Here is a 27,739-nt window from a genome sequence, read left to right as displayed (position 1 = left end):
CAGGAAAGGACCTGTGCTGTGGAATGCTGATCTGGCCATAACCTGGGCGTGGCAAGAACGATGATTACAAATGCTCTATATCCCACTGCCACGGTCCCAGTGATACCCCTGCACAGAAGAGCATCAGGCCCTCGAGAAGAACATGCAGAGAGGACAGAGGGGGCGTGCTGTTCACAAGGCCCAAGGCTGTGGCCTCCCGAAGAAAATGTAAGGTTCAGGATTCTGGTTTTGTTTTTGTCTTTATTTTGAGGGAATGGGGTGGTGGTGGCAGGTGGCTTCAGGGGTACATGTAAGTACCTGAGCGGTGTCCATTGCTTTGTGGGGGGATCGTGACATTGGATTCCAGGAAGGATATAAATGAAGATGGGCAGACTGACAGCTGGTGGGAAAAAACCCTGGGACAGAATCTGGGGAAGGAGAGTGCATGGTTCATCACCATGTACATGCACCACCCAGAACAGGGCCCAGCACACAGCAGGTGCAGGGCAAGATCATAGGTTAGTCCACTAAGGGAAGATCAGTGCTGGATTTGCATATCTGTGCCCACTGCTGCCCTGGACAGGCTGCCCAACTGCTGTCAGGGTTCTGTGTATTGTGGGAGAGAGAATAGGAGATTGCGTTCCTTCATTCCCACATTTCCCAGTTCCGATTACTTCTCTGTCACTAAGGCAAAAAAGACCACTAGAGCAAAGAAAAACCCTGAGATCACAACCAACACCCATGAAGAATCAGGCAGATTCCAGCCCTTCAGAGACAGGAGAGTGAGAGTGCAAAGAAGCCAGCACAGAGGGACTGGGGCTATTTGCAGCTCCCGTTGAGACTGGACAGTCAGCATCTACAGTAGCTTTGGGCTCTGTTCCTTTGGGATGGTTCCTCCTAGCCCTGGGCTATCCCAACAGGGAACACATCCAAGGAGCTTCCAGGATAGGAGGAACTTTGACCTAGGAGCTTTGTTATGGCTTTGATCATCTGGTTTGATCTTATAAATGACACATAGATGATCTTCCTGTTTTCCCATGAGGTGAACCTAACTCTGGAGTCTGGAGGAAAAGTGGCCAGCCGGGTGTGGAGAACAGGTGAGAGTGGAGGCTGCCTGGACCTGGAAAGTGGGGAGACCACAGAGATCTCCAACTCAGGATCTCAGACACACAGCCACATGCCTGTTGCATCCAGCACAGAGCATGGCCCAGGAAAGCACAAGTTATAGCTGTGGTATCAAGTCAGAGGACCTAGGAAGCTCTGGGTGGCACCAGGAAGTGGGTGCTCATCCTCGGGAGAAGACCTAGAGTGACCCAGGGAAGCCTTCTGAGAGGACAGACAGATCCTGGTAACCACTGGTGGGGCCTCAAGGATGGGCACTTTCATCCCCAGGCTGCCCTGCTGCTATTTCTGGGTGACAGTGATGTCCCAGGGATGTGACTACCAAAGGAGAGAAGAATGGAGGAAGAAAGAGGTACCTGGTGGGGGTGCCAGGGTCTCTGCCACTTCCCAGGATGGAAGGGCAGTCATGATATCTGGTGGTACAGAGCTTAGTTGGGCAGGGGCTCTGTCAGTGGGCAGGCTTTTTTCTCAAACTAACCAATTCTCCACCTCTCCAGACACCAACTGCATCTCCTACAATTTGATTCAATTATGACACTAACTACCTGGAGTTGGCATGGATCCCCACACTTACAGGCTCAATCCCACACGACTGCCCCACTTCAGACGCCAATCACACGTCCGAGCCTCCTACACTTCTCACCAACCGAATATAAATTGGGAGTTCCCACAACTCCCGTTCTCAGGTTCGATAATTTGTTATATCAGCTCCCAGAACCACTTTCTATTATGAGTGTAGGATAAGAAATACAATGCAGGAACAGCCAAATAAAGACATGCACAGGGCAGGCGATTGCAGGGTGGGGTGGGTGGAGCCTCCATGCCCTCTCCAGGCACCCCACCTTGCCACCGCCTCCATGTGTTCACCAACCAGGAGGTTCCCTAAATCCCAACATTTAGGGGTTTTTATGTAGGTTCCACTGTGAAGGTAAGAAAGATTAAATCATTGGCCACTAGCTTGATCACTAGCTCCTTTCCCCTTCTCAGAAGTCAGGGGGTGGGGCTGAAAGCTTCAACCCTCTAATCCTGCACAGAGCTCGGCCCAGCCCCTTCTTGAAGCTGTCTAGGGGCCCCAGCCACAAATCATCTCATTAATACACAAAAGACACTCTTATCACTCCAGAGATTCCAAGGGTTTTAGGAGCTGTTTGTTAGGAAACAGGTGAAGACCAAATATATATTTCTTATTATCACAGTCGGGAACTTCAACTAAGCAGTATTAGGCCATACCATTCCTTTGTTCAGAAAAGCTGCACCAGTCGAGCTATTTTCTTCTGCCTTTTATTTTAAAGGGTGATTTGGAATACAGTACTCTAATAAGAATCTCCCGATGACATATATTGTATCAGATAGATCGTATATCTTTTCCAGTCCACTTGCTGGCAGGAAGCATGTGTCGAATGAACATTGAGGAGTCAGTTCATTACACATCGCAAAATTATATTTGTCTATTTCTAGATCCAGAGACCAGATGTGGATATGAGCAGATGACAGAATAAAAGCTGGGAGTTGTATATTAAAGGAGTAATGTTTGCTTTTAACCAACAGTGGTTCTCTGTTTCCTTCAGAATCCTGCTCATCTCCCCTCCAGAAGAGGACAGAATTCACTCCTTTTAAATTGAAAAAGTCTGCTCCAAAAACTCCTCTGCCAAGGACTTGGAAGACTGGCTTAAAGTCTGAGTTCTACCAGTTCCTCCTCCCTTGCGATCTTGGCCCTCCTTCGGATGCAGTCTCTACATTTATCAACTGAGCACATTTCAGTGGACAGTGGTTTCAAGCAAATGAGATAATTCCTGCACAATTACTATGTAAGGTTTGACACAGCCCTGTGGATAAGAACGCAGGCAGAAGAGCTGAGACCACATCCAGGTTCCTCACTTGCTAGTCCATGGAACTGGGTAACAGTCTGATTCCTCTCCATCTGTAAATTATGCACCACATATATCCATGCCTCATGAGATCATGTCCAAGACATCTTTGTAAGGTTAAAATTGCAATGGACATATGAATATTGATTACACTGTTCAATATTTTCCCTAGAGCCCTTTGGGTCTGTGCATCGACGTGGTGAGGGTGAACGATTCCACAGTTCTGCCTCTTTCAGGACTGGAAGAAGGCACCTAAATCTTGGCCCTCTGGCCCACACGGAGTCTTCCACTCAGTCATTCAGCAAGTACCGTTTTTATTGTGCAAAGAGCAGTGGTGTTCAAGGCACTGCATTAAGCCCACAGATACCTGCAACAGACCAATAGAGATCTCCCCTCTACATTATCAGGCCGAGCTGATGAGCAGGTGATCCTGACAGTGAACGCTGGAGAAGACAGTGGGAGAGAGAGACCCTTCAGAGCTGGAGTCAGGCCAAAGGAAACAAGGCCAGATGTAGATGGTATTCCCTCTGATGACACAACCAGGGACAAGGAATAATTGTCACAGAGGTAGATTTTGAAGAGTGGCAGAGAATTATCGAAGAGCTGGGACTGTCTAAATGCAGAAAATATTGCTTTGTAAACTAAACAGTTGTATGTCCCTAGAAATATACCAAGCAAGGCCTGGGTAAGCAGCAGGGTATGGCTTTATCATAAGGATTCCCGCTGTGACTACAGGGTTAAAATAAATGACCCACACCTTTCAAGAGTGTGTGATTCTATCAACTTCAGCAACTTCTTGGCATAGGCGTACCTAGAGATTTCACAGTTAACCTCACACTCTGTATTCTAAAACTGAACTTAATTTTTTTTCTCCCCAAACCATTTGGCAACCTCAAGTCTGTGTTCTCCTTAGCAGAACCTCCCTTCTTTTCAGTCTTGAGGTTCAAAACTCCCAATTTCCTTTCACTAAGATTTTCTGGACACATCTCTTGTATATTAGGTACCATACCAAGAACGGCCCTCATGCTCAAAATAGAGTAGGACAGTCCAATACAGGATTCATTTAAACTGTGAACGAAGAAACAATCTTAAAATGCATCTCAACAGAGAGACAGATGGGAGACACAAAACTCCTGTGCATAAGTCTCAGCAGAACAAACCCCACTCACACAGCCCCAGCCCCAGCGGTCAGGTCCTCCAGCTGATGCCCTTCTTGATGTCTGTCTTTTCTTACCCTTTTTGCCCGAATTTATGACCTTATTGCCCCAAACACGGGTCACTACGATATCATCCAACAGAAAGAATTTTGAGCTGGTGGTAGGGACTGAATCGTGTCCACCCAAAATTCATATGTTGAAGTCCTAACCCCCAATGTGACAGTATTTGGAAATGAGGCCTTTGGGAGACAATAAGGTTTATATGAGGTCATGAATGAGGGTGGAGCTTCCATGATAGGATGAAAAGAAGACATACCAGACAGCTCGCTTCCCTGCTCCCTCTGCCATGTGAGGACATAGGAAGAAGGTGGCTGTCTGCAAGCCAGGAAGAGAGCCCTAACCAGGAATCGAATCAGCTGGCCCCTTGATATGGGACTTCCCAGCCTCTGAAGAGTGAGAAGATAAATATTTGTTGTTTAAACCACCCAGTCTGTAGTATTTTGTTAGGGCAGCCTGAGCTGACGAACACAACTGGTCCACAGCACCTAACCAGAAGGGTATTTTTAATTCATGAAATGGGTTCCTCTAAACAAGATAATTGAACCAGGTCAACAGCAGTGAAATCTCCTTTCCTCTTCATGGACTCCAAGAGAGGAACAACCCAGTAACAAACAATCATGGCCTTGCATGAACCAAGCCCCTCCTTCCCTTAGCCCTACCCGCTCCCATGCAGCAGCCTTGGAACACAGGGGCAATTGAGAGACTGTGTTTTGCTATGGATTCTGGTGGCAGCCTGGGGCCGCTGTGATGGCTGCTATATCTATCCTATTAAGTTGATACCCTAAAACTCAGCTCTACTCCCCCAGCTGTACTCAAAACAAGAAATACAGGGACCAACAGGACCATGGTGTGGTTAAGAAGCTACCAGCAATCCACATTTATCTCAACAAGCAGCGAAGATCTCAAGAATCTTCTACTTTGGTCACAGAAGGAGCTAGGCAACCAATCACATTTCTGTCTTTTCTCTTGTATCCATGCATCCAATAAATGGTATTCTCCTCTTTTTTAAGTGTCCAGTTCTAAAGAGTACTTAATTCAATTGAGCATTTTGCTGCTTCACTGAAATGGCAATCTTCATTGAAGAGAGTGAAAAAGAAATGTATCCTATAGAGTTTCTTTTCTTTTCTTTTCGAGACAGTCTTCCTCTGTTGCCCATGCTGGAGTGCAGTGACGAGACCATAGCTCACTGCAGCCTTGAACTCCTGAGCTCAAGCGATCCTTCTACCTCAGCCCCTCCCTCTGCACAGTAGTTGGGACCACAGGTGTGAACCACCATGCCCAGCTAATTTTTAAAAGATTTGTTATCACAGACAAGGTCTCACTATGTTGCCCAGGCTGGTCTCGAGCACCCGGGCTTAAGTGATCCCCCTGCCTTGGCCTCCCAAAGTGTTGGGATTATAGGCATGAGCTACTATGCCTGGCCCCCTTCCTATAGATTTTCAAAACAAACAAACAAACAACAACAAAAAAAACACTCCAAAACAGGTGGAGGGTGAGGGGAGGGAAATTAGAAAATGGGTCAATAGGTGCAGCAAATCATCATGGCACACACATATGTATGTAACAAACCTGCACATTCTGCACATGTATCCCATTTTTTTGGAAAAAATAAAAACAAAACAAAACAAATGAACAAAAAAGATTGTAATATTTACACATTCAGATATTTCTATCTTTAACCTCTGGGTTGAACATTCAGTCTGCTAAAGTTTCTCCCAATATTTTTATTGATTTAGGTTTATATTTAAATTTTTAAGCAAATTGGAATTTTAGTATAGGATATTTCTTTTGTCTCAGAAGGATAGCCACTAGTTTCATTATTATTTTTAAATAAATTATCCTTTCTTCACTCAAAAAAAAAAAAAACCCAAAACAAAAAATGACCACCATTTTGGAGCCATACTTGCAGAAACAGTAAGTCTTCTGTATATTTCAGAAGTCAAAGACTGCACAACACTCTAGGATCCTCCAAAGGGTATTCTTGTTGTGAGCTACTCGGAGATATGTTTGAGTCTCTGCTCATCTTTCTTGACAGAAACAAGGCTACTGTGAGCAGCTCTTCGATAAAACAAAAACCAGTGTGCCAAGACTTGGCCACAGGTGGGCAGATATGGCCTATTATCCCAAGTTTGCACAAGCATGTTCATGATATAGTTTTATTTTAATAATTCGTTTGTTGACTATCTCATGTGTTCCTTCAACTTCAACCCCTTTTGCTACAAAAAAAGGATTTATTTTGCACAAGGAACTAGATAAAATTCACGTCAGATTCTTAGAAGCAGCCATAGATATAGGCAGCCCCACTTTACTGTCTTCAAAACAAAGATTCCGAGTTTCAATTCCTGCCAGAAGCCTGAACTGGTAAGACAAATTAGAAATCCATTCTCTGTTTACCTATTTTTTTTTTTTGAGGGCTGTTTTGGAAGAAAACAGCATAAACTGTTTTGTCAACAAACCAAAGAAAAATTATGACTCAGACCACTGAAAAGGAAAGGTTCCGGGCAATAGTGAAGCAGTAAGAATACAACCACTTTGACTCACCCACAGGTACATTTTTTATTTGATGATTACAGACAAAAGAATGCCATAATAAAACCAAGTGGGACATGGGCAATACCACTGCCATGGCTGGACTGTGAGGCACTCAGAGAGAGGCAACATCTGACTGGAAGAGCAGCCCGTGGAAGGAGGGACCTGACTTTGCCACTTTATCATCCTGCCAAAGTGGGCCAGCCTCCGAACATCTTGGATGAGGACATTTTCCCAATAAAAGTGGGAATGAAATGTCACAAAATAAAACCTCGTGGGAGTGGTGTGCAAACCAGATGAAGTCTGAAACCTGTGACACAAAAGTACCTTGCCAACGAGGCACAGACATCTATTGTACTGCCTGTCCTGTCCCCGTCTCCCTTCTGGGGACAACCCAGAGAACCCTGCCTCAGGAATGTTCCCTCTCTCACCCACAGTCCTTGTGGCCCAGGTAAGTCTGACCCCATGAGGGTTCCTGGGGTGTATACATGCCCAGATCTGGTCAGTCATAGCATGGCGTTCCCTGGCAACAGGGCCTGGTTCAGGAATATCATGCAGGGCTATTCTACCTAAGACCCCTGCTGGAGTTTTCATTGGTAAGATGCAACTGGGCCACCACTTGGGTAGAACCTGCCTGAGAATAAAACCAACACAAGGTGGGGAAAGCTAAGGGACCACGAGGAAGAGAAACAGTGCCTTAAGTAATTGCTAGCACTTTTGGATCTTTACTTGAAGCCAAACGCTTGCCTGGATATCCCAGTTTTATGAAAAATTCCTTTATGGATTGTCTAAGGGTTAGTTTGAACTGGGCTGTCTGTCTTTGGAGCTGAAAGAATCTTGACCAATATAGTATGACTCTCTCTCTCTCTCTCTCTCTCTCTCTCTGCCTCTTTCTCCCTCTCTTTCACACACACACACAAAATATCATCAAAAGCTTCATTGACCACACTACAAATTCTAGCATATTTGCAGAAAGATCTCACTACTAATAATGGATGGGAATTAGCAAACTCACTTACTAATATGGATCTTAGCAAATCAAATTCATCATATCTTTTAATAACAATATTAAAAGAACCATGCAGTGTTACCATGTGCCTTTTATTCAGGAAGATACATATAGCTCAACCTTGGGAAATCTATCAATAGTTCAAATAAGTATATATATACACATGCTTATCTCAGTAGACACTGAAAAAATACATTAGACATAACTGATTATGTGACTCATAATCACATAGTGAGCGCTCCCAGTGTAAGCAATGTGTTCCTAGGGTTAGGAATTCCTGTGTGTTTCCACACTAACTCCTTAATGCTGCCACTGCGCAGATCTGTTGAGCATCAGTCCTCAACTCTTTGTGGAAATGATCCTCAGGTCTAGGATGATGGTGACGATGACCCGCTGATGGTAACATCTAATGTTTACTGGGCACAGACGCCATTAGGTGCTGCACGAAACACATTTCATGTGTCCCCTCATGTACACACAACTGCTTTATGAGGTGGATATCATTATTATTATTATTCTCATTTTACAAGACATCAAAGCAAAGAGGCTAAGAACCTGCCTGAAGTCACACAGCTAAGTGACAGAGCTGAAATATGCAAACCAACATACATTTGATTTAAAAGCAAATGCTTTTAATTACATAATATAAAGTATGATACGTAAGTTAGGAACACATTTTCTTTTTAAAATTTTTATTCTGTTATAAATTACAAGACCAAAAAGGCTAAGAAACACACTTACGCAAAAAGTGATAATCATGGTTAACTTTTTGGTATATGTAAATCCAGACTCTTCTCCTTACATATATAAATACAAGTAAGTGTAGAAATACTTAATATGAATAATATCACATGTTGGTGGTTGTATACTCTATATGCCTTAATTATTACTCTAGAAATATTATTATACTTAGTAAAAGTTTAATAGTTCTAAACTACACAGCTTTACCTCTGATCACCTCACAAAGTACATGTTGTTATTATTGATAGCCAAAGCATGTTTATCTTTATTCTTGTGCCCATTATTTCCTTTGCTCACTGCATCTGAGAACTTCCATTTGCGGTCACTTACTTAAATCTTCCAGAAGTACACCTTCAGAAGTTCCTTTAGTGAGGTCTCAAATCCTCTCAAATTTTTATCTAAAAATGTTTTATCTCCTCATTCTTAAAAGATAAATTGTCTAAGTATAGAATTCTAGGTTTACAATTATTTTCAACTAGCATATTAAAATATTGTATTGTCGTCTGGCATGCATGATCACTGTTTAGAAGTCATTCATCAATCTAATTGCTACTCCTGTATAGGTGATATGTCTGCTGTTTGTTACTGCTTCTAAGTTTTTCTCTTTGTTATTTTCTATTTTCCCTACATCTAGTTAAGGTTTGAATATCTTTTTATTTATCTCGCTTGGAATTTGTTGTTGCTCCTGAATCTGAGGCTCAATGACTTTCATCGATTCTGAAAAAGTATCAGCCTCTTCTCTTTGAATCCTAATACACCTAACTTCCCTGTTCTCCCTACCATCTCTACCTGAAACTCTAACTTACATAAGAAGGAGGAGGTCTCACCTCTCTGTCTCCCAGCCACTCTTTTATATTTTTGAACTCTGATTCTGTGCTGAATTCTTTGTAATTTCTTTCATTCTACTTTCTAAGTCATTAATTCTCTATTCTTCTGTGTTGAGTAGCTATTTAATTCGTCCATGCTTTACTAATTCTGTTTATTTTTCAATGCTGTAATTTCCTGACACCCACTTGGACTAAAGGACTGCCAGCCAGCTGACTGCCTTCAACTGGACCCTGAAACCTGGTAATGAGTATCTCACTAGGAACCACAATTAAAAGAAGATCAGAGATTAGCTTCTAATTTTCCTGAGCTGCATAAGGCCCAAGGTGTCGTAAATGACCCTAGGAAAAAGGTGCACCTTCCTCAAAACAAATGATGAGACTGAATGTTTAAACAGCCAAGCTGGAAGAAATAAGTTGGGTTTAATTTGATGGAGAAAATACAGCAATAAGATGGAGTTTGCACTCAGCTACCATCAGACAATTCATATAACCTATACAATGTCATTTGGTGCATTGTTTCAAAACTAGTGAACTATAGGTTAAAAATGACTTTCTTTGTACCATTAAGTACTTTTTAACATTTATTTTTATTGATTTTAATATTGTGATGACAGCTTTCCTTCCTTCCTTCTTTCTTTCCCTCCCTCCCTCCCTCCTTTCCTTCCTTTCTTTTCTTTTCTTTCTATTTCAATAGCTTTAGGGCTACAACTGGTTTTTGGATACATGGATGAATTGTATAGTGAAGGCCGAAATGTTAGTGTACTTGTTGCCCAAGTAGTATGCATTGTACTTAATATATAGTTTTTTAGCCATCACTCCCTCCACCCTTCTGAGTCTCCAATGTCCATTATACTACCCTATATGCCCCTGCATATCCATAGCTTAGCTCTCGCTTCTAAGTGAGAACATAAGGTATTTGGTTTTCCATTCCTGAGTTACTTCACTTAGAATAATGGCCTCCAGCTCCATCCAAGTTGCTCCAAAGGCATTATTTTGTTATTTTTTATGGCTGAGTAGTATTCCATGGTGTATATATACCAAATTTTCTTTATCCACTCATCAGTTGACAGGTACTTAGGTTGGTTCCCTATCTTTGCAATTGTGAATTGTGCTGTAATAAACATGTGTGCATGTGCTGTTTTGACATAATGACTTCTTTTGCCTTTGGGTAGATACTCAGTAACTGCCAAACCTTTTGCAGTAGTCCCTTGTTATCTTTCACTTTCAGTTACCCAAGGTCCGTGCTTTCAGTTACCCAAGGTCAACCATCCCAGGAGTGATTATGTTCTTACCATCTCATCTCACTAACTCTTCTAAGGCAGGTAGTAAGCCACTTTTATTGGAATGAACATATGTACATATATATTCATTCTAATTCATTCATTCCAATATATATATTCATTCTAATAAAAATATATATTCACATATAATTCTTTTTATATGGCCATAATATATATTCATATGTTCATAATATATATTCATATGTTCATAATATATATATTCATATGTTCATAATATACATATTCATACAGATGCTCTCCACTTCTGATGGGGTTACATTTCAATAAACCCATCGTAAATTGAATATATCGTAAGTCAAAAACGCATTTAATACACCTAACCTACCAAACACCCTAGCTTAGCCTACCTTAAACATGCTCAGAACACTTTCAGTATATATCCAATAAATTACATGAGACACTAAACACTTTATTATAAAATAGGCTTTGTGTCAGATGATCTGGCCTGGCATCTTGGGAGAGTACTGTACCAAATATCAATAGTCCAGGAAAAGATCAAAATTCAGAATTTGAAGTATAGTTTCTACTGAATGCATATCACTTTATAACCATCATAAAGTCAAAAATCTTAAGTGAAACTCTTGTAAGCTGGGGACCATCTGTATAGTCAATACATATATTCATATGTTCATAGGGTCTTTTTTTTAAACTAAAAAGAGGGGCTGATAGAAGAGGAGTTAAAAGACAGATCCAGAATGTGGGTTCTGGTGTGAGATGATAAAATGTGGAGAGAGGCTCAAAGAAATACGTGGATGGCTGGTTGCATAGGGAGGTGCGGGTGCTGTGACCATCGGCAGCCTATCCTCCCATTGCCCCAGGCTCCCCAACTCAGACAGAGCCCACCACCATCTCCTCCATGGCTCTTCAGGCTCCACCCCTTATCCTAAGACCCTCTGGTGAGAGCCTTACACTGCGTTCCAAAGCAAAGTTGCCCTGCTGTTTAAGGCTGACCTGCTGCCAGGCACAGGAAAACCATTTGTGTTTATCTTCCAAATACCATGGAAATTCCCTAAGAACTGGCATGGTGTCTGTTCAGCTTTTTCTCCCGGGACTTTCCAGGACCCTGCCACATGAGAGGTGCTTTCATGCCAACCATTCACGTTATAGATAAGAAAACTGAAAGCCCAAAGAGAAAAGGTAGGGGTGTCCCAGGGCACCATGCCATGTCAATGCCAGGACTGGGCCACTGATTCCTCTTCCTACCCTCTCACGCTGCTGGATGCCTAGTTAACACCTCTGGTTCATTTCTCTTCAGCACAGTCCACTCATTAATTATCTTCCCTTCTCCCTCCAGATCACCCAGGGAAAGCCAGTGTGACAGTGGAAAGAAGGTACACTTGGGATCAGGCAAATCCGTGTGTTAGGATCAGCGTTTCAAGGCTCAGTTCAACCACCTTTATTTCCTCACCTGTGAAATGGGGCGATTGAGCCCAGCCATCCTGAACCAGGTGAGTTAGCTGGCATTGGATAGTACTGGCTTAGTGCAGCCCCTGCCTCAGTGGACCTGAAGGGGATCTGGGCCAGCAGTATCAGCATCACTGGAACTTGTTAGAAATGCCAATCCCACCCCAGCCCACTCCCACCCCTGAACGACTGACTCCAAAACTGAGATGGGGCAGCACTTTGTGTTTTTACAAGCCCTCCTGGTGATCCCTGGGTCAAGTTTGCAAATCACTGAGGTACCTATTTGACCACGCCATCTAGTGGCAGACAGACCTAACAGATCCTGCGTTCTAGAAAATGGTTTGTTTCCAGTGCTGGAATATTCAGCTCGGAGGACTCCGAAAGACGCCCCCCTCAAGAAGCCTCTAAATGCATGAAGGCACAGACTCTGTCATTCTTTCCACCCAGTGTATTCCCAGCACCTAAGCACCGTGATGAATGAAGGGCAGATATTTAATAAACATTTATTAAATGAATGAATGAGGACAAATGAATTAACTTGAAAAAAGGGGCACATGTCCTAACTCCTAGTCTGTCCATAAAGTGTTGTACAAAACTTGATTGTCTTGGGACTCAGCCTGAGGCCCAGCAGGGCCAGGTAAGGAGGTACAAGGAGCCAGCCAGCTACAGAGGTAAGTTTCAGATGTGCAGGCAGACCAGACACAGCATCCGTCCCACAGCACAGCAGCCTAGCCCCAGACCCAACAGAGGATCCATAGAGAGTGGTCAGATCCCATCTGGTCGGTCCAGAGCATGGGAGGGGCCAAGAGGAAGAACAGTCCTTGGACAGTGGGAACCTTACCCCACTCTGTCAGTGAGGACAGGGAAGGAGGAGTGGGTGATGAGGGCATTGCTGGTCTGCATTCAGCTGCAGAAGTCAGGACAGAAGAATGGTCCAGCAAATGGAGAGGGGTGGTGAGAAGACTGTCACAGCACAACAGGGACAGGAGGAAGCAGCCGGATCCAGGAGGTTCAGGGAAGGGACAAATCCAAGGTCACCACTGTCCTTCTTCCCAGGGCAGTACAAGGTAGGGACAGCAGAGGCAGGGCCTAGAGGCTCTTCCCGCAGTGGAACTGGGAATGCCCAGAGCAGGGACAGCTTATGATCCTGCACACACCCAGCAGACTCAGAGTGCCAGGGAAGATGGGGCTTGCTGGTTCATGACAGACCCCCTCTCTTCAACAAGCACTTCTGGTTTTTCCTCCCCAACTTTTCACTGCTGGGCTGGTAAGATGCCTTTCAATCCCAAACCCTGTGCCATGTTCCACACTACTAGGGTGGTGCTGAGAGAAACAAGTAGTGCTTACAGAGCACCTACTGTGTGCCAGGTACCATCCCAAACATTGGTAAATATAACCATGCCACAATCAAATGAGGTGAGTGCTGTGATCACCCCCCCATTTTACATATAAGGCAACAGCAGGAACAAGAGAGCAACCAGCCACCCACACACTACGGTCCCCTGGTCCACCAGGTCATGCAATGCCTTGTCCACCTCTGAATCCCAAGCACACAGAACAGCCCTAGTGCGTGGCCAGTACCCAACGGAGGAGCCACCTCATTTCACAGCTGGGAAAATGGATGCATTCAATGTCTATACTGTCTCCTAGTGGATTGTGTTAACTACTGGGTAGACCAAACATTTCCACCTCATCCTGTTTCTTTGGGTCTTTAAAAAAAGGGAGGGGGTTGGGGAGAAGGAGGAAAAGAAGAAGGAAAAAAGGAGCAGGAGAGGGTGAGGAGGGAAGGAGAAGAGAGAGAGAGAAAGAGGGAGGAAGGGAGGGGAGAAGGAGAAAAGAAAAAGGAGAAGGAAGAGAAGGAGGAGGGAGGAGAAGAAGCAGAGGGGGGATGGGAAGGAGAGGGAGAATTCTCAGAATGGAAAATTCGGCAAGTTTCTGCAGACAAATTATAACCTCCTGAATTTGGTTTTTAAGTCACTAAGTCAGGCAACAAAAGGTGATCTCTTTTTATGAAGCCACAGTAAAACGCAAATTTGTTTTCAAGTGAAACTTAAAAGAAATCATAAATTAATTTTCTAAAATGAATGCAAATACACATCTAAACCTGGATATGCACCAGCAACCAAAAACGGGACAAATCACACACTAATTACTGTTTGAATGAAGATCCAATTGTTAATTGCAGTGTGTTTCAGGCATTCCATGTGAGCAACTTACCTGAAAAGCTTTTCAATTTGTATGTCAGGAAAGTTGGTAATTAAACACTTCAACTCCCTATTGACTTTATTAGAGATATGATAATCTTTGCATAGTTTGCTTATAATTATCTTATTTGTTAAATGAAATTGATACTTAGTTTAGGAAAGTGTTAATGTTACAATTTTTTTTAAAAAACCCCTGGGACCTGTACTCAACAGGAAGCATGTAAAGCTGCCTATACTCGCAAATGGTGTATAGGACTCAAAGATGAGGTCTGCCAAGCACATAAATGGCATCTTAAATGACTAATCGTCTTTCCTTAGTCTTGTCTATACACGACCTTGACTTCATCAACAGAGAGACTCACTTTTAAATGATTGTTAAAAGTAACCCTGTGATACAACTGCACTTTTGGGGTATTCTTGCCAAAAAAATTAAAATTTTAGAAAAGCGCAACTCCAATGCAATTGTGAGGCAACATCAGACAAAACCAAATTGAGAGATATTTTGCAAAATAACTGGCCTATACTTGGCAAAAATGTTAAGGTCATGAAAGAAAAAAAACAAACAAAAACAAACAAACAAACAAACAAAACTGAGAAATTAGTCCAGAATTAAAGGACACTAAAGAGACATCAGAACTTAATGTAACTTATAATCCTGGATTAAACCCTGAACTTGAAAAATCATTTTTTTTGTTATGAGGAACAATTGGTGAAAATTTAATAAGGTCTGTGGATTAGATAATGCTATTACATTAATGCCAACTTCCTGATTTTTGTCATACATTGTAGTTACGTGGGAAAAGTCCTTATTCTTAGGAAATAATATACGTTGAAGCATTTAGAGTTAGAAGGCACACTGTGTACGCCACTCATTCTCAAGTGGCACAGTGAGAGAGAGAGAGAGAGACAGAGAGAGACAGAGAAAAAAAAACTGATAAAGCCAACATGGTAAAATAGCAACACAATGGGGGAATCTGGGGGACAAGTATACAAGTGCTTTCTGTATTATTCCTGCAACTTGTCCGAAAACCTGAAATAAGTTCAGCATAAAACATTACCAAAAACACAAAACCTTGTGATGGACACATCTCTTTTCATTTGTTTGGGATCTGGAGGATGTGGAGACCAATTCATTCAGTCATTCATTCATTATTCAACAAATATTTTTTAAGCACCAAGTATGTGCCAGACCTTACTCAAGGTGTTGGGGACACAGCAGTGGAGAGGGGGCAGGGGGAAGGCAAAGTTCTGACTCCAGGGGGAAATGAAGCAACTTGGAGGTTTCTGGCAAATCCCCATCTCCCTTGGAGGTCTTGAGCTCAAGGTGCCTTAAACGCAACCAAACGCCCGATCTTCCCCCAACCCCCACCAAAAAGCCCAAAATATCTGGATCTCGTCCAGCATTTTCTAGCTGGGGATATGATAGCCTATCCACCCAGTGGTCAAATCAGGAACACTACCACTCCCTCTCTCTCATCTCTGATATCTGGTCCATCACTTACTCTCTTGGTTCAATTGTTTCTCCTCCTAAGTATCTGAAAGATCCATTTATTGCTGTCCACATCCAGTGTTACGTGGACCGGGCCTCCACATCCCTCACGTGGACTTCCGAAATGGCCTCCGGGCAGGCCTCCCTCCTCACCAGCCTGCTGCCAATAAGAATGTCCTTCATTCCGCAGCCAGAGAGCTTTTCAGAACCCACCTCTGATCACATCACGCCCCCACTCACCACACTTCAATGGCCTCCTGTTGCATTTGGAAACAAAGACTCCTTTCTTTCACAATACTTATTATTTAATAAATGGCTGACTCTCCTGCCACACAGGAAAGCTCTGTGAAAGCAGAAACCACGCCTGGGTTTGCACACTACTGTGAGCACACGGTTGGCATTCAATTAATATTTGTTTAATTAGGTGGATAAGCAATTAAAATAATTAATGTCTGGCTTGGGCCAATGAATGCATAGTGGTGCCACTCGCTGCCACAGGGGACATAGCAGGAGGAGGAAATATGTGGGAGCGGTGGGCTTTGCAGAATCTGTGGGACACCACAGACCCAGCAAGCAGCTGGGAATAAGGCCTGCAGTTGGTGACACTGACTAGGAAAAGGCACACACTGGTCCTGAAATGTGTTGAATACCGGAACAGTCTTCAGCATCTCTCCTTGCCTGCAGGAAAGAAATGGAGGGGGTCTACATTCTCCTCTGTTCACCAATGGTTGGTCAGTCATTTGCATAAATTTGCATAAGTGTCCAGTGCTGCCTGTGTTAGAGACTGATGGAACACACACGTAGCCAACCTGTTTTATGCCACATCTTTCCAACCCACCCCCACCACACCACCACCACCAGCACTGAGCACAGCACCCTTTGTGCAGGGAATAGAAGTGTTCAGGGAGGCTGGCTGAACTGAATTGGAAGTTTTCTGGCGTGAAATATTCTCAAAAAAAAAAAAAGAGAGAGAGAACACAGCTGTGATCCTTGATCACATTCATTCATTTTATTCTTTGGGGGACTTGGAATCCATCAAGCATATCAAATTATGGCAAACGATTCCAGACTATGCCTCATTTCAAACTGCTGATGGGATAGAAACATCAATGCTGTTCTAAAAATAATAATAAAATAACTTTTTGCAGTTCTGTTATTTCACATTTAAATTAACTTCCATCACAGATTTCATAATTATCTCAAAAGCATCATCTTGCTTTTAAAGCTGTCACATTTTCTTGACATGTTTTAAAGGGGCCAGCCCTTTATTATCCGGGGGCCACACGTCCTTGTGAAACTCCTGGGGTTTTCTTCTAGTTGCCACTGTCCAGAGGCCTACAGAGTTTTGTTCCCATAGACCAGAGTTTCTCAGCCTTGGCACTATTCACATTTGAGGCTGGATAAGTTCTTTGTTGTGGGGGGCTGCCCTGTGCACAGCAGGATGTTTAGCAGCATCCCTGGCCTCTACCCATAGATGCCAGTAGCACCCCGACTCCCTGGAGGTGTGGCAACCGAGAATGTTTCCAGACATTGCAAATGCCCTCAGTTGAGAAGCACTGTGTGGATACACGTTTGGCCTCTATGCCCAGGTTTCTCACATGTCCTGCCACCCAACTTAGAGGTCTACTGAAGATAAGAAAGACAATACTATTTTGTGTGGCTATTAATTTAAAAATTGGTGCACCAATTAACTTTGGCTTCCTGTTCCTCTAAGTCTGGAACTCAGCTCATCTACTGACCTCTATAAAGGGCAACTGTGTAACTTTCCTGGCCTCCCTTCACTGATTTAATAATTTCAGTGGCTTTTTTAACTGCTGTTAGGGTAATTGGGTGGTCCAGGCCAAAACAGGCAGGAAGTTGCCTTACTCAACAGGCAGAGTATATGGAAGGCCACCCTCCTCTCCTTTGGCCCCACCTCCCTCGCTCAGCCACCAGTAAGGCCTTCAGCTAATTTGTCTCTTGGAAGGCCTGGCTCTACCCGAAGAGCTGGGTTTCCACTCAGGCCAACTCCTCTGGTGCTCCCACCCTGGACATTGCACCCCTGAATCTTCCCAGGCTGTCCTACCTCAGAGTCTTTCCTTTTGCCACCTAAGCCTGGATAGAGAGATGCCTAGTTCCACCTGCAGCTGCTCTCCACTTTTTTAGAGTTGTTGGAAGGAAAGTAGGGATGGCCAAATCAGAAACAAACACATTTATCCTCAGTTACTAACAACTCCTGAATGTGCATTTGAAACAGGAATAACCACCACGGCCTGTCTAATGGTATCACAGGCAGGCAGCCAGGACCAGAAATCACCTCGCCGCATGCTCTCTAAGCCCTGGGACCACCCTGTCAGCCAGGTGGTCTGGTTGGAAGTGTGTAGGTCAATCCTAGGAGGATGTGTGGACAATAGACGGTGAGCAAAGGTTTCTGGGTAAGTTAGTGGCACCAGCGTTTGAGAAAGGCCATATGGAAGAGGTGAATTGCTAAGGGAGGGGGTGGAGGGAGAACAACGGGGCCTCAGATGAGAACCCAGGTTGGCATGCAGAGCCCAGTCATGGGGCCCCTGCAGTGGCCCACTGAGGCCATCAGAGGCTCTCTGCCTGTTGAGTAAGGCAACTTCCTGCCTGTTTTGACCTGGACCAATTACCCTAACAGCAGTTAATTAAAAAGCCACCGAAATTATTAAATCACTGAAAGGAGGCCAGGAAAGGTACACAGTTGCCCTTTATAGACATCAGTAGATGATCTGAGTTCCAGACTTACAGGCAACAGGTCCTGGCCTGGGTTGCCGGAACCTGCCAAGGATAGGGGGCACAGCGTCTGGGTGTAAGACCTGCTCATCCACCTACCTGCTGGGGACTCCAGATAAATCTCTGGGCCTCTCTCTGAGCCTCTGTTCTAACCTCTGTGGACAGCAGTATAAAAGTATATAAATCCATTTGACTGTTCAATTCTACTTCAAAGAATTGACAATAAGGAAAAAATCATGTATTTATATATTCATTCATATACGGGGATGTTCAATACAATGGTGTGTACAATTCTGGCAAACAGAAAAGCACACCAAATATTATATGCCCAGATATAAGAATGTGAGTTAATGAATTATGACACAGCCATAAACAGAATATATGCAGCTTCTCAAATCAGTATCCTTGATAGGATATACCATTAATGAAGGGAAAAAAGGGATGACAAAGCAATATGCTCGAAATAATTCTATTTTGTTATATATATATATATATATATATATATATATATAAACACACAAAATATTTAGAAAAAAGTCTATAAGGATATACGCAAAAATGTTAGTTATGGGTGGCAGAATTATCTTAGTGTTTTTGCGCATTTTCCAAATTTTTTACAATCAACACAGATCTTTATTGTGGGGGAAAAGTGGTTGTGGTGAAGAAAGCAACCAACTCCTCAGCAGGGGCTAGGAGAAGAGCTCCAACCTCTGCTTTGTATGTTCTCACAATGAAACCAAAACAGTAAGAGATGTCCCATGTTTTCATACAATGTACAAAAGCAGGAAGTACCTATTTGTAAACATTTTGGCATTTTTGTAGATTTCCCTGAAAAAAACGGTCAAATTGTTATAGACTTGGCAGTCACAGAGTCTCTGCTTATCTGCAAAGAGCCTCAGCTTCCAACTCTAAAGCCTGCACTATTCAATCAGAGGGCAATGAATGCATCTTTTGACCTTGTTGCTGCCTTCCTGAATGCTGTTAGGGTGGCTGAATCTCAAAGCCAGCCTGGAGTCTGTCTTATCAGTAACTGCTGGTAATTAAGCAAGCCATGTCAACAGTTTCACACACAACACAGAAGGCAGTAAATGGGAGGATCCCACTTCCCTTCTGAGAAGACCCTGTGGGACTGTAACACGGAACCTACCACTACCACCAGCCAGTCTCCAAGCTATCACTTACCCTTCTTCTGGGAAGAATGATGAGCTTTGTGTGTCCAAGGTATCAGGTAGGTGTAGGACCTCCTCATCCACCCACCTGCTGAGGACTCGAGGTAAGTCTCTGAGCCTCTCTAAGCCTCTGGTCTAACTTTTGTGGACAGCAGTATAAAATAAAAATATATAAATACATTCGACTGTTCAATTCTGACCTAATCTTCTTCTGGGAAGAATGATGAGCTTTGTGTGTCCAAGGCTCCTTATTAGAAAGTCTAGAGGAACTAGTTTGCATAGGGATTATCCTGGTAGGATTTTCAGATCAAAATCAGTTTCCACAAATAAAAGTCAGAATCTCAATTAGACAGCTCTGGCCTATTTTGTTATAGAGACCCATAAATATAGGATATATGCTTTCTTTCCTTCAAGGGAGTCATTGAAAGGCAGCCACATACAAAATATAAGACAGTTCCCTGGCATCCCTCCATTTATTCATTAACAAAACCCTACTGGGTATCTATTGTATGGGAAGCAATATGGTAGGTGCCAGGGCTGCCATACTGTTGGATACATTCCCTGCCCTCACAGGGCTTCCAGTCAGGTATCAATCAAATAACTGCACGATTTACATGAGGCGAAGTGCTCCAGAAGCAAAGTACAGCTTTATGGGGCCCTGGAAGAATGCATGATAGGTACATTTTACCTGGATAAAGGGATCAGGATAGATTTCCCTAATGGAGTAAGAATTCAAGCTGAGACCAGAAGAAAAGTAGGAATTGGACAGGAAAATGGTTAGGAGTGAGGAGGGGGTAAGGGTAGGGAAGGAGGGACAGTGAGCAATTAATCATTCGAAGAAGAGGGACACAACATAAACAAGAGCCCTCAATTGGAAAGGAGCTCGGCTAAAACTGAGAAATAACTTTTCTTCATTGAACAAAGAGTTTCGTGTGGTGAGCTAGTCCAACAGCCTGACCTGCCCCACAAAAGGAGGGAAAGAGAAAGAGAGAGAGAGAGATGGTAGACAGATGATAGGTAGGTAGATAGATGATAGATAGATAGATAGATAGATAGATAGATAGATAGATAGATAGATAAAAAGATAAAAATGAATGGATTTCTGGATCTGGAAAAGATGCCGAAATAATCTCCCTATGACCTTGTGTCTTAGTGAATCTCAATAAAGACAGACAATAAAGCAGTAAATGCAAGCATTGCTTGGGAACTATGGTACTTGGACCAAAAGCTCTATGTTCTGTGAACTAACTTACCCCAAGGAAAGCATTTAGAGAACCTGGTAAATGGCTGGCCAACATCCCTCTTCGTTTCCTTCTCCAGCCCAGATCTCTGGGAGCATGTGTCCCACTGCCTCCACGACAGTTCCACTTGCTTGTCTCACAAGCAGCTCGACTCAGCTGTCCAATACTGAAGCCTGGAGCACACCCCACAGGCCCCCTGCCTCTCACTAACTTCCTGTCACCTCCAACCACCCAGGTGTCGGACAGAAAGCTGGGAATCATCCTTGACTCTTCCCCTAACTCCTTACAATGAAGTCATGATGATTCTGCCCCAAGCAGGACATGTCGTGCCCAAGTGATGGACAGGGAAGTAACTGGTGCCCCTGGAGTTGTTCAGCATGGCATCCCTGCCCCCAGTATAACTCAAATCCACCTCCCTCTCTCTCATTCTCTACTGACAGCCCCTGACCTAAGTTAGCACCATCGTAACTGGAGTCTTACTTTTCCTCCCGCTTCAGTCCAATTGGCTCTCCACACAGCAGCCAGAAGCAGCATTTAAAAGTGCAGGTCAGATCATGTCCCTTGCTCAAACCCCCTTCAGTAGATTTCCAGCGCTTTTTTAAAATGAAGTCTCAGTCCCTAACCCAAAAGTGGTCCCCCGTGAGCTGGCCTCTACCGCAGCTCCAGCTTCTCACACCGCTTTCACCCTTGCTCCCTGTTCTCCAGCTCTTCCCAACTCAGGGCCTTTGAAGGGGCTCTTCCTTGTGCCTGGAACGCTCTTCCTCACATTTCTCATCATTCCTTGGAGCTTGACTCAAGGGTCAACTCCTCAGAGAGGCTTTTGCTGACTTCAAATGGCCTTTGCTAATCCTCTAATTTAGGTCCCTTGGTTATTTTATCTCAGGGGATCGTTTCTTCATAACATTTACACATTTCATAACTAACCCAATTGTGTTACTCTTTTGTGACTATTTGTCTTGCTAGCAAGCAGCATGATGGTAGGAGTTATACCTAATTTGCTCACCACAGTGATCCCAGAACCAAGATCAGTCCCCGGCACACAGCAGTTACTCAGTAAGTATTAGCCCATAGCAGCTTCGTTCGTCATAATTGCCAAAACTTAGAAGCAACCAAGATGTCCTTCAGTAGGTGAATGAATAAATAAACTGTGGTACATCCAGACAATGGAATATTCTTCGGCACCAAAACGAATGAGCTATCAAGCCACTAAAAGATACGGAGAAAATGTAAATGCATATTATTAAGTGAAAAATGCCAGTTTGAAAAGGCTACGTAATGCATGAATCCAATTACATGACTTTCTGGAAAAGGCAAAACTATGGAGACAGTAAAAACATCAGTGGATGCCAAGAATTCAGAAGTGGGAGGAATGAATAGGTGGAGCATGGAGAATTTTTAGGGCAGTGAAAATACTCTGCATGATATTATAACGGTAGATATAAGTCATATACATTTGTCCAACCCATAGAACGTCTACCATCAAGAGTGAATCCTAATGTGAACTATGGGCTTTGGGTGATAATGATGTGTCATTGTAGGTTCATCAGTTGTAACACATGTACTACTCTGCTGGGGAATGTTGATCACGGGGGAGGCTGTGCATGTGTGGGTGCAGGGGATATATGAGGAATCTCTGTGCCTTCCTTTCAATTTTGCTGTGAACCTAAAACTGCCCTAAAAAAGGAGCCTTTAAAAATTAACTTTTTAAAATTCATTAATTAAAATAAATATATACTGAAGGAATAAATAAATCTCTTTTTTCAGGTATCACTTCTTCCTTTTTTTCTTTCTTTTGATGAAAGCCAAAATGCCATCAGCTCATTTTTTTCTTATAAGTCCATAAAAGAATGATGTGTCCTGCAATTGATGGGCTCGTAGATTCAATGAAGGACAGGATATAGAGAAATTGGGCTCAACTGTACGTCCAGCTGGTTTGGCTGTTCCAGCCCTACTCAAGGCAGGACAGCTTGCAAGCATAGCACACACGTCTCAAAGGCTCAAAACCTACCCACATTCTTGGGTGTCCTGCTGAGTCCCCAAGAGCACTGAGGAAGCAACCACTTGACAGTATTCCATATTTTCACAAATCTTGTCTGCCCCACACCCCAGCCATCAGTGCAAAATGACCATTCCTAAATTCTCTATAAGTCAAAATCTCTGTCTTCAAAAGGCCCACGTTCAGAAGTTACCTCCCATAAGACTTCCTCTGGCTCCCCATGATGATATGAACATGCCTAGTCAACATTCATTTCATTCCACCTGGTGTTATCAAGTTAGTCTACCTATGCCTCCCCTAGTAGACTTAGAACTCCCTGAGGTCAAGAAATATTCTCCCTCATCTCCACATTGCTCTATTCCCTGCAGACAGCTTGGCATATCAAAGATATCCAATCAGTTCAACAAGCTGATTCAAATGTCCCTCCATCTAAGGCAATTTGTCCAGAGAATCTTCCTGCACTATACAATTAATTCTAAATTGAAATGCCAAAGACCAGAAACCTGGAAGTGGGGAAAAAAATCCAATAATTGATTTCAGAAAAAAAGTGGAATTCCAAATCTCTTAAAACATAATTTTGAAATCCTTTAAAACATATGAGCCTTATTAATTACTCCGCAAATACTCATCTCAGAGAATGTCCACATAATGCTTAATTCCTAATGATCACTGGTCTGAATTTGTAGCTGCTTCCCTCATGCTTAAATTACAAAAGATTAAGATGGAACAATGACATTGGGGAAACAATCTCCTTCTTAATTGTGCCATTTCAGCTGCAAATACCCTTTTATGTATATAACTAATTCAAATCTTCACTATTTCCTATACATTAGAAACACTTAAATGTCATTCAAAAAGGCAGCAAAACAACACACACACACACAGACACACAAAACGGAAGATTCTATGACTTCACTCTCTAGTCTAAAGGATATATGTCATTCCTGGCCAGAGAGAAAAGAGAAAATCAGCCAATACAACAGTTTCAGTGACCAACGTAAGGACTGTAAATGACCCAGAAGGAGGGGGCACCAGGGGCCACAGGATATGAGAAATATAACCAGGACTGTCATAGCAGAAGTCATGAGGAGAATATCTGGGAGCCCAATCCTTTCTTCTCCTCTCCCAGAGTAGCTGGTAGAAACCTAACCTAAAACCCCAACAGGGGACCTTGAAGGAGCAGATTCCAAATTTGGACCTGTATTATATCCACAGAGTAACATGAGTAACATGAGCGTGAAGACCCCAACATCATCGGTCACCAACAAGACCCTAGAGAATCCCCACTACACATCACAGAAGAGTGTCATTGTAAATGGTTCTGCTGTTGTGAAGTGGTCAGCTGGGAAAAAAGGAACAAGTGGGGGGGGTGGGGAGGTGACTGGCTGTGGCCTTTGTACCCTGGACACGAACTAGCAACAGAAATAAATCCTGGTGCTTCCCCGTCCATTTGGTTCTGTTTACCAAGCTCTTATTCTTTGCAAAGCAACCATATCTGGGGAAAGGAGGCAGGCAGAAAAAGGAATTCAAAGAAGTCTCACAAGCCCATGTGAGGTAGGTTCTGGGTGACAAGCTTGGGTACCATGGCTCTCTTTGTTGTAAATTGCCCATAGAATCTGAACTCTCTCTCTTTGGCTCAAACCCTGAGCCATGTCCCTTAAAATTAAACCCTTTCTCCCAAAGAAAAAGATGGAGATTCACATGGGGCAAGAATAACACATCCCCACGGATCATCCTCAGGGGACCAGTAAAAGAAATGATGGTAAAAGGAAAGGTGATCACCTCAAGGAATTTTCACTTGAGAAATTATCACCATGCTGAAGATCTCTGGTATAGCTGTCAACAGAGAAAAGCATCTGTCAAGCTGGCCAGGTGTTGACTAGCAACGCCAACAATACCCTATGCTTGTACCATTCAAGTCTCCCGCAGTCCAAGGCACAGGCACAGGCTTTCCTGTGCTCCACACCACGGGGCCAGGGGCAGTTACTCCATCTTTAGTCCATGTAGCTCATGGAGCAATGTAATGGACAAAAAAGTTTTAAACAATGATGTCCTGGCATAGAAATTATGTAAATCACCAGGGATTTTATTCCTGTTCCCAAAGTATATTGGACTAAAATATTTTCATTTAACATCTTTTGCTTTTTCTAATTTCATAACATTTACATCTATCAATTTTCCATTGATTTTGAAGTAGTTGAATGGGTTGAAATTGCAGCTTCAGTCACAGGCAAACTGGCACAGATCTGTTTTCAGACCAGCCACGTTCCTCCTCAGTGTTCTGGACAGAGGCCTCCTCGTCTGTTCTTCCAAGAGTCCCTATTTCTGCTGATGGAACTGCCTTCCTTGGAATTACACAGGCTCTTCACCTTGGTGTCTCCATGGACACCTCCCCTTTGTCTCTCCTTGGCCTCCTCCTTTACTCTTACTCCAAATCTAATCAGTGCCAAATCTGGAACTCTTCTACCTGCCCAGTGGTGCATTCCTTCCTCTCTGGTCCAGCCATGGCCACCAATTCTGGCCTCCCCAGCACCTGCCTCATTTCATGCTGGCCTCCCTGTCTCAAGTCTTGTTGCCTCCTTACAATGTTTCCTAGACATAGCTGACAAATCAGTCTTCCAGAAAAAGTGATCATGCGATTTCCTTGTTCAATACCATTGAGGTCTCTCTCTCTCTCTCTCTGTCTCTCTCTCTCTTTTCTATTTTATTTTATTTTTCTGGTTCTTAGGAAGTGTGCAGAGGACTCTCCCTTAATGTGGAGAGAGAAAGTCCATACTCCTCAGTCTGTCCTTTAAAGCCTGGTCACATCCAAACAACTCAGTGTTAAATCCCACTGCTGCCTCTTATATCCCCAGTGCACCAACCACTCACTGACCTCTGCACTTGCTTAGAGCAAGTCCACTGTTACTTACGCCTGCAATGCCCCTCTGCTACTGGCTCTGTATATTCAAACATTCCCGTTTTCAAGGTTCAGCCGAAATGTCCAATCTCCAGAAGCCTTCCCTGGCCGCCTTAGATGAAAGGGATCTTTCATTCCTAATTCTACGATGAGAGACACTTTTCTTTGCTAGGCATTGCTGTTCCTCCCCCGACCCTCCCTATCTCCAACACATGACCTCCCTCTGCTGGGAATTTCCTGGGGGCCGCCCTCTGTGACTCTCCCTGCATCTTCCACAGGGACCCAGCAACCTGCCGTGCCCACAGCAGCCTCTGCACAACACCCAAAAGTTTGTACTAGCTTAGATGTTCACGTTTCTCTTCTCCCACACCCTGCTCATCAGGTAGGGAACTTTCCCAATGAAAACGGAACTTCCCTACTACAATACCAAAACAAGTAAATGTTGCCACTTGATCAAGAACTCTTCCATTTTTGAAATATTTCCTAATGAGCTCAGTTGTCACAGACTGCACCCTGGGGACAGGTCAGACCAGAAAGCAGAGGACGTCACCTGGGCAGGACCAGGGCTGCTCCACGCTGGTGACCACAGGCTGGGTGTTTTGTGCCCCTGGAGGGTTAGGACACACAGCAGCCAGTCGCAAAGGGCGCAAAGGACCAGCGCTTAGTGGGCGGGGCGGGCAGGGGAGAGTCCCGGGAGTTGTACCCTGTTGAATCCCAGCTCCAAACTTTTCCCTCCGTCAGCGCGGAGCCCTCCACCAGCCAGGACTGGCTGACGCCGTGATGCCACAAAAGCCGGGACCGGAAGAGAAAAATGCGTGGGATGGGGAAGGCAAAGGCGGTTATTTTCAGAACTTCGGGGGCTCCCGGGCCGGCCCTTCGGGTTCCCGAGGATGCGAGGCCAGCGTCCGGCCGCCCGCGGGTCCGGACCGGCGCCTGCCCGGGACCGGATGGGCAGCGATTGGGATGCAGATGCCGCTCTGGTGCTGATGCTGCGGCTGCCGCGTAGTGACAGCCGCTCCACCACCCACCGCGCCGAGCTGCAGCTCCGCGCCCCCGGGGGCGCCCGGCGCGCCTGGTCCGCTCCGGCCCCGGGCAAGGCCTGCTGCGGGCTGCGGCGGGCGGCGGGGCCCAGGCCGCTACTCACCCGGAGGGTTGACTGCCGCCGGGGTTGCCATCTTGCTCGGAGAGGATAGGCGCCCGCTTGGCAGGGGCGCGGGAGGGGCGGCGCGGAGCCCGGCGCTCAGCCCCGGGGACCCGGTCAGGCCCAGGCGCCGCCGCCGCCACACAAAGGACGGCGCGGGCGGGCGGCGCTCCCTCCGCTCTCCCCGCCGCCGCGGCCGCTCGCCGTCCCCGCCTTTCTCTCCTCCTCCTCCCCCTCCTCGGCCTCCTCCTCCCGGTTCAGCCTTTGTCGCGCGGCGGGGGGCGCCCGGCCCGCGGCTCCCCGGTCAGAGCGGTAGCACCGCGAGACTTGGGGCTGCGGGCGGCGGGACCCCCAAGTTGGGCGCCGGCGACTGGCGGGGGCAGAGGGCCGGGCGCTCCCTCGGGCTCGCGCAGGTGCTCGGGCCTGGCCGGGCTGGGACCGCAGGCGCCTCTCCCGCGCTTGCCTAGCCCGGGCTGCCCCCGCACGCCCACGCCCCAGGTGTCCGGGCGCGCATTACCCAGGGGCGCCGTGCCCAGGCCAGGAGGCCAGGGCGGAGCGGGTGAGGGAGAAGCCCATTTAGATTCAGAGGGAAGCCGGTCCTGGGAGACGGCCGCGAGGAACAAAGGCGCCCCAGTGCTGCCCACTTAGCATGCCAGAGCCGCGCTGCTCGGCTCCCAGGCCAGGGACACGGCCCGGTGCTAAGCGGAGGGTGCCCGACCCCGGGAATTCCTAAGGCCACGGGCACCTCCAAGGCCACCGCCGCACACAGCTTCGGAGTGCACAGTGCACACGCCCAGGCACAGGCAGCCGGCCCGAGAAATTGTGAATGTCTTGGCTTTGAGTAAGGCGCTCAGCTCTACCCTCCTTCCG

At 45.0% G+C, this 27,739-nt stretch overlaps 1 protein-coding gene across 4 annotated transcripts in view; it reads right to left on the bottom strand.

Annotated features, from left to right (window-relative positions):
- The window catches only part of ARNT2 (aryl hydrocarbon receptor nuclear translocator 2), a 197,114-nt gene extending 169,582 nt beyond the window's left edge, over positions 1–27,532 (bottom strand). For all 4 annotated transcript variants that reach the window (XM_004056650.5, XM_019011003.4, XM_063698766.1 and 1 more), the window contains exon 1: positions 26,873–27,532. In XM_004056650.5, the coding sequence (XP_004056698.1) occupies positions 26,873–26,903 (31 nt within the window). In that variant the 5' untranslated portion in view covers positions 26,904–27,532. The remainder of the gene's footprint in view (positions 1–26,872) is intronic.
- Between the last annotated feature and the right edge of the window lie 207 nt (positions 27,533–27,739).

Source organism: Gorilla gorilla, chromosome 16 (genome assembly GCF_029281585.2).
Source record: "Gorilla gorilla gorilla isolate KB3781 chromosome 16, NHGRI_mGorGor1-v2.1_pri, whole genome shotgun sequence".
In the NCBI taxonomy this organism is placed as follows: domain Eukaryota; kingdom Metazoa; phylum Chordata; class Mammalia; order Primates; family Hominidae; genus Gorilla; species Gorilla gorilla.
Note: the sequence above shows the minus strand (reverse complement) of the source record. Positions and strands in the feature narration are given on the sequence as shown.